The sequence below is a fragment of the Corvus brachyrhynchos genome, unplaced genomic scaffold (assembly GCF_000691975.1).
Source record: "Corvus brachyrhynchos isolate BGI_N302 unplaced genomic scaffold, ASM69197v1 scaffold331, whole genome shotgun sequence".
In the NCBI taxonomy this organism is placed as follows: Eukaryota; Metazoa; Chordata; class Aves; order Passeriformes; family Corvidae; genus Corvus; species Corvus brachyrhynchos.
The window spans coordinates 1935436-1943403 of record NW_008237229.1 but is presented as its reverse complement, the minus strand read 5'-3'; the positions used below and the strand labels follow the sequence as shown (position 1 = coordinate 1943403).

The 7968-nt window shown below is 37.0% G+C and overlaps 1 protein-coding gene across 1 annotated transcript in view; it reads left to right on the top strand.

Moving 5' to 3' along the window:
• The window catches only part of PTPN2 (protein tyrosine phosphatase, non-receptor type 2), a gene marked incomplete at its 5' end in the record, with an annotated part of 29155 nt that overhangs the window by 7381 nt on the left and 13806 nt on the right, over positions 1–7968 (top strand). Inside the window, 3 exons of the mRNA XM_017729471.1 lie at positions 180–280; positions 963–1061; positions 2177–2314. Coding sequence (XP_017584960.1) covers positions 180–280; positions 963–1061; positions 2177–2314 — 338 coding nt within the window. The remainder of the gene's footprint in view (positions 1–179; positions 281–962; positions 1062–2176; positions 2315–7968) is intronic.

Sequence of the window (7968 nt, the reverse complement as noted above, 5' to 3'; positions counted from 1 at the left end):
GGAAGAATGGGACAGTTATCAAAGTTATGTGAGAAATTAGTTTCACTTATATTTGTAGTTTGCTGTTTGGGTAGTACACAGAATTTAGTTCTAGTTGCTTGTCAGACCTAAACTTGCCTGTTAGAGAGTATTCATTGAGATGGATGCATCATTAATTCTTAATTTTCTTTGAATTTTAGATGATCACAGTCGTGTAAAACTCCAGAACACCGAGAATGACTATATCAATGCCAGCCTAGTGGTCATAGAAGAAGCCCAGAGATACTATATTTTAACACAGGTAAGTAGTACAATTACTGGGTTATTACAGGGATTGAGAATCTAGGGAGGAGGATTTGTACGGTTGTAATTTGTATTTGGATGGTTTCTTGTCTCTATGAATTACAACTATCTCTTACTAACTGCTAGTGTGATGTAGTTGCAAACAGGTTATTTTAAGTTTTAAGAAAAGCTAAAGGGAATATTGAAGTATGAGTAATTTACTGCATATGAAGCTTCTCAAATATTTCTTGCTCTTTTCTTCAGTTCTTTTGTAAATAGGTTACAACAATACTTCTACCCGTTAGTACATCTTGTACCTTCTGAGCATGCCTGCAGTAGCTTTTCTTCTAACAGCACAGTAGTATTGATGCTTAAACCAAAATATCCCTTCCCTGAGTTCTTGCTGTTTTGTTGTTTGGTTTTGTTTGGGTTGGTGGTTTTTTGTTGTTGTTGTTGGGTTGGGTTTTTTTTAGTTTGTTTTTGTTTTTTCTTTTCTTAAAAATCCCCAGCCCTTTTAAGTCCTGGAATGATCTGTGCAGTGTGGCTACTTTCTTGCCTGCCATTTCTATCATCCTATTAATAATTTGTTTAAACTTAAGAGGAAGACCTTTTCCTGTTTCCCACAGTGAACTATTAACTGTGTTCAAATACTGCTTTGCCAATACATTCTCATGCCCATTTTTGTATTCTTTACTACACAGGGTCCACTACCTAATACATGTTGTCATTTTTGGCTAATGATATGGCAACAACAAACCAAAGCAGTTGTCATGCTGAACAGGATTGTTGAAAAAGATTCGGTAAGTTGTAAAATAAGCCACACAGTTTTAATACAGTTGAGCAATGTTGTTACGTTAGAAGGACTAACAAACATTCTCCCTGGTGGGCAGCATAATGTGTATTTAATACAACAGTGAAGTGAGGGAGCTAAGACATACAGTTCAGTTTGGTGAAAATAGTATCTAACAAATGTACATTGAGAAAGGTGAAAGTAACATTCAGAGAAGGAGGATGTGCAGATAGAAATAGTGAGGAGTAGAGGCAGTGTAAGGTGTTCCTAGGACAAAATGGAAAGTGGGAAAACAAGTATACAAGTAATGTATTTGTTATATAGGGATGTTAGCTGTAACAATGAAGGCAGACTGCTGCCCAAGAACTGTCAAACTGATCTAGTTATTTTTGATTCTTTGAAACTGGTGGCATACATGCAGAATACACACATTTTTTGTTATGGTGGAGTTTTTCTGCTACTGTGTCTAAAAGCATTGCAGATTTTAGTTATAAATGTATGTAATTTGACATTTATGGTTTTTATTCAGGGCAGATGAGTTACTGAAAAAAAATTGACTGGTCTGTTAAAAAGTCACGTGTTTTCTTGTGCAAAAATTTTCCTACAGAAAGTTAGAATGCAGAGCAAGAGGAATACAAGACAAAGAATAGTTTTGCATTCGTTTGTTAGTTGTTTTGTTTCACTAGAACCTTCCAGTTCTAGTGAAAAAAGCCTAGGGAGAACTGGGTGTGATGGATGAGTTCTGTAAACGTGAAGGTGTGCAAGTCAGAAACAAAGGGGGGAAATGCTGAAATAGCTGAGCAGAGATCTCAGTTCCCTGTAGAGAACTAGAGTGGGGAGAAAGCTTAAGGTGTATCTCAAAACATGTTAGCCATGTGATGACATAAAGCTGGAATGACATAAAGCTGGAATGCTTAATAGCTATTGAAACAGTTGTAGTAACTTGGCTGTAAACATTATGGACTTCGAGAATTCTTCAAAGTGGGAGCAGGTACATGAGTCTACTGTATTGAATAGTGGGGTCTCAGAATCTGCACATGCAAAAGTCCAAGATACTAGAATATTTAACAAGGTTTTTCTTTTTTTTTTTTTCCCTTCTTTTTCTTTAAAAAAAAAATCCATTAGGTGAAGTGTGCACAATACTGGCCAACAAAAGAAGAGGAAGTTATGACGTTCAGTGAAACAGGTTTCCGTGTGAGGCTAGTGTCTGAAGACGTCAAATCCTATTACACAGTACATCTACTGCAGTTAGAAAATATCAACGTAAGCTTTTCTCAGTCTGTACAGCTCCTATTCGTGGCCTTAAGTGTATCATGAGAACCACTTAGCATGATGTCACTTCAGGTTTGATTGTGCTTTTACACTGGAAATTTTAATGCACTTTGCTTCTGAGAATGTTGAAGATGTTTGTGTGGAAATAAGCGAGTGAGTTAGACCTCACTCTATACATGAGGAGAGATAACATCTTTGGCATTTGTATACTTGTATTTTCCATTTGGCAGTAGCTTAACGTGCCGAATTCTAAATGATTGTAGTGGTGATTCTAAGAGGAGCTGTTAACAATTAACTAAAGGGAGGAGCACAGGAGTGGAAAATTCTGATTTCATTTGAATATCAGAAACCCGACTGAGTAATTACTGATTTTTTTAGTGGAACTTGAGTTTTCTGTGTAATTTAGTCCAGATGTCTTGTTTTTGGGGGGAGGGGTGATTACCACCTCTAGATAGGTAACTTTATCTCCTCTTGCTTACCTCCCCTTTTGCTCCACAGGACCAACCATCCTTTTCTCTTAAAAAATTAAGCATTTTCACAATTTAACCAAGTTAAGCTCAAAAAAATTGTTCCTGGCCTGAGCTTGGGTTGGAATTTGCTGCTTTTGTTTCAGAGCGGAAGACAGGATTGAAGAGCTTGTCTGTCCCAGCGATGTCTTGTAAGATATTCTCTCTCCCTATAAATCTTGCCTTATATTAATTGAAAGTGCTAGTATGGCAAGTTTTCAAGGTTGTTTTTGTCAGAGAATTTGGGAAAGGAAAGCTTGAAGATGATGTTCTGCATGTTGTTTTATACAACTGTTGATATATTTGTTCCCACATATTTGAATTTATAGTAACTATTGATGGTATTTTGAGATAATATTTGTTAATTCAGAACCTCCTTCATGAGATCAACATGATAAAACCTGGCATGTTGTTCCTTGGTCTTCTCCATGTTAGAAGAGCTTTATGAAATATTGTCCTGCTGACCTGAAGAATTTCTGTTTAGTAGTTTGTTTATTGACAGCAAAGGCAAAAGAAAGACGGGTAATGCTGGCAAGCTAGTGCTTGAAAAAGAACAACTCTTCCTTTTGAAACCTGAGGCAAGTTTTCCTAACTACCAAAAAGGCTTCTTCATGGAATTGTTTGGCTGATGTTGGCCCTTCTAAACTTCCTATTTTCAAAGGATGCAGTTTTCATGACGTGTATGTTTGAACATAACATTAAGTGGAAAAGGCAAAAATGCCTCAAGGAACGGAACAATGTATACTATAGCAGACTTTTGAGTTGGAGCTATTGAACACTTAAATTTCTGGGTTTGTTTTGGAGCAGCAGTGCAGGTCTATCAGCACTGTACAGAGTTTCTTGTATGTCATGTAAATCAGTTTCACAAATACTCACCAATCTTTCTGTAATGAATTTTTATTTTAACTCTCTAGCACTGTGGTAAGGGTCCATGAATATTAACTCCAAAGAATAATTTTTACATAAAACAGCTAGAAGAAGCAGAACATACTTGGTTACTCAAGCAAAAAAAGCTGCATAGTTTCTAGACTAACACTGTCAATTAAATGCAGCCTTTTGTAAGAATTTGATAATTATACCATAAAACTTGTGGGAACTGAGTATTCACAGTAACTTGAAATGTGAGCTTAACTGTGTTTATGTAAGTTGTTCTGGAGGGGCCTTTGGTGGAGGCAGAGTGTAAGACATTTAGCCACTCAGTGCCTGGAATATAGGATGACTCATGAACAAAATATACTCTGAATTCCAAGAATACTTAAATTGTAGTATTTCCTTGAAAACAGAGAAAACCAAGGTTGTCTTTATAATGCAGCCATTCTGAGCTCAAGTACATTTGTCTTACTGCAGCAAATCTCTTTAAGGCATAAACAAGATATGGGTATGAAGAGTAAAGTGTTTGTTATGTTGTTACCAATGAAACAACCTTTGAATATTTGGTTGGTTTTGTTGTTGCTTTTGTTAAAGATTACTTAGAAATACAGGTGGGGTTGGGGGGTTGTTCTTTTTTAGGATTAGATCAAGGCATTTGTTGGTTTGCTTTTCTTTTTTTCTATCTGTTCTAGGAAAAAATTGGTTTTTTTCTTGGGGCTATCACAGTCCAGTAAAGCTTTGGAGAGAAAATGGTGTTTATTGGTATCTGTCCAAAAGTTTTGAAAAGATTCCTAATGTTCTTTGTTTTGCTGTGATTATTTTAGAATTTCCTTATTTTTTTACCTGATCCAATCTGCATTTTAGAGTACAGGCATCTGAAGCTGCTTTTCCACCATGGCTCATTGTGTATCCTCCATGGGTTTGTTGGTGTCAATTGTCAGCTCTTCTGAAAGTTGAGTGCTGCTTTCTACTGTAATAACTTAGATTCAGAACTCTCCCTTAATATAGACTTACCGTGAAGGCTTCCATCAACCAGTGCCTCCCTGGAAAAATAAGGATAGAGGGAAGATACTGTGCTCATGTAACAATTTTGTAATCATACATGAAACTATTGCATGGCTGTTATTTGAAGCGAAGTCTCCCACCTTTTTGGAGAAGTGATAGTCAGGTGTATGAAAGCCTTTTGTTAATTCTGTAGAATTACCTTTTGTTGGATGGGATTGCTAAGTGTTGTGACGATGTCGTGGGAAAATTGTTAGATCTTGACAACTAACTTGTGAAAGACTCCACCTTGTGTTGAATATGTATTTTTATATTATTATTATTTATTGTTGCTTTTAGCTTTTTTTTTAATGTCACAACTTTATGTATGACATATAATGAATGATAAGCAAAACTATTACATAGGTACTGGGGAATTCTGACAAGCTATGCAAGGGCAAATGACCATCAGATCTTCAGGGAAACCAGGGATTGCTTGGATGAGGAAATGGAGCAGTGGAATTTGGAATTGCAAAAGGAACCTTTCTGAATGTATCTCAGAGTGGGTTCCTGAAAGTAAGAATACAGCAGTAGGAGAGGTTTGCAAAGAAAATATTTGTTGGGAGGAGAAAGGACTAGGAGAAATGACCTAAATTTGATGTGACAACGGTGGTGTGCTACTTCAGAGTAAGGACCGTTAATAAATCCCAAGTGGCATCTTGAATCCTCCACAAATAGCAACTATTTGGAAAGACCCATTAGTAAAATTATTCTCAACTTAGTACTAAGCTTCTGTGTGGCTGTGACTGTCAGAGTAAGGTAATGCAAGACTGCATAGTGACCCTCACTAGCTGATCCTGTGGATGAACCAGAATGTCTGTGATGATTATTTGGCCCCTTTATCCTCAGGGCCATTTTTATTTAAATTTTGAAAAACATTTTGGCCATCGTGAATGAACAAATAGAGGAGGCTCTGTTAGAAGTTGATTTATGATTTCGAATTTCAGTGTGTAGAATAGTGCCCCTAGAGCATTCATTCTCATTTTTATATGATCAAATTAGTTGTTAATGAACTTAAGGCATGTTCATTAAATACGGGACCACTGTGGGGTTGTAGGTGTGTTATATCTTCATATATTTTACCATTTCAGTAGCACTTCAATTATGAAATGAAGGCTTTTATAAGGAGTGTGTGAAACTTGACAGACCAGCATTTTTTTTGTCTTCATCTGTTTTACTTGATGCTGAAGGCACCAACTTAACCTTTGAGCGTTTTGGGTAGTGTTTTATTCATGTTCATACTCTCAGGTGACTGAACAACTTGAAGTTACTCTAAGACTTTTGTACCTTTTTGTTTTGAGTGATTGGATAGTCACTGTAAAAAGGTTATGGCAAGGCTTGTTTCACTGGAAGCTAATCTAATGGCATATTACTTTTCTGCTCAAGTCTTCATGTGGATCTCTGCTTGTAACTTGGAGCTTGTGCTTTGATCATCCCTTGATTATGCTGTTACTTCCAGCAGCCAGTGCAGAGCTGTGCAGTGTGGTGCATCAGTTTTAGCTATCTTTGTTATTTATGGAAAGCTTATCCCAGTGGTTCATCAGTTTTAGCTATCTTTGTTATTTATGGAAAGCTTATCCCAGTAGTTCATCAGTTTTAGCTATCTTTGTTATTTATGGAAAGCTTATCCCAGTAGTTCATCAGTTTTAGCTATCTTTGTTATTTATGGGAAGCTTATCCCAGTAGTTCCTAAAACTTCCACTAGAATGGTTTGATTTTTTTTTTTAAATTGTCATTTAAATGTTGTCCATGATTATTCAAGGATTTTTTTTTTTTTTTGATAGCTAGTCTTAGGGAATAAATCTTGGAAGATTGCATTGTGGTTACCATAGAACAAGCTGGTTTTCAGTTACCATGCAGAAATATGTTCCTTGTGTATAACATACAAAATTTTATATTGCTTCCTGAGTTCCTGAGTCTTGAAGTCCAGGGACTTTTATTTTAAAAGATTAGCTAGTTTCCTGGTAACACTTCAAATTAAATTAGTTGTTATTTAAATTTGAATTTTTGTCCCTCAACAGCTGTGAACCAAAAAGCCAAACCTCTTCTCGTAACAGTCCCACATCACTTCATGTAAGTGCTGCATGGCCCAGTGACTGGGAGTTGTTTAAGAAGGGGTCGTACAGATCCACACAAAGGCAGTGTTTTAGCTGTACAGCTTGACTGCCAAGCACCACTTGAAAGAGCCATTCTGTTTAAAAGAGCAATGTGGGAGGTTTGAAATACTCAAATGGGATTTGGCTGTAGGATTAGAGATTGCGAATTCAAAGATGACCAGCTGGTTCCAGCGCATTGCAATGGGACTCTTGTAGAGAGATGAAGAGACTAGGTATTTTTATAATGAGCTGAAGGGATGGAAAATCATGGGCTGGATAAAGTCTTCATACAAGAAAGGAAAGAAAAATGTAATTCTGTGGGTTAGGGCAGAGTGACATGTACAACAGCACTGTTTCATCTCTCTTTTAGAAATAACTATTTCGGATTACTATACAATTAGGGTGACAGTTGGCCATATTTTTTTTTTTCTTCAGGAAGAGGATGCTAGTGCTTGTTACAGGATAGGACTGGGGGAAAAAAACCAAGCAACCCCCCCCCTGCTCTCCCCCAAACCTCCCCAAACAAACCCTACAAGTCACCTTTTTTGAGATTACAAAAATCAAATGACAAAAAAGGGCATTTTTGCCTTCTTGAGGTGTAAGGGATGCTTTCATCTGGAATGCTTTTTCAGAATCTTGAAGTAGGGAGTATCGATTACCACCTACAAAGACTGTCTAGATTCAGAAGAAGTAACTTTAACCTTTACTTAGCACGTGCCTTGTCGCGGGTTCGGTTTGCAACCGGGCGGAAACACCAATTTAGTGTAGTGGTTTGGTCCAAAATACTCATTACTGTTTATCTTTTGTGAGATAAGAATTAGGAGAAATGCAAAGCAGGCACCAAACTTGAAAGAATATAAAGAAGTTTATTAACAGACCTAAAAGAGGGAAAAAAAAATTATACCACCTTCAGAACTCTCCTCCTCCTCCCACCTTCCTCCCTTCTCCCACTGACAATGTAAAAAGACAACCCTTAAGATGTTCAGTCTGTTTACCACTTCCATAATAACCTTGTTCAGTCCATTTAGAAAGTCTCTTCTTGCTCATGCTATGAAGACAGTATCACAACGAGACAGCCGCCCACTTCCAAATATTGTTCAGTCCATTTAGGAAGAGGAGTCTCTCTGCCTGC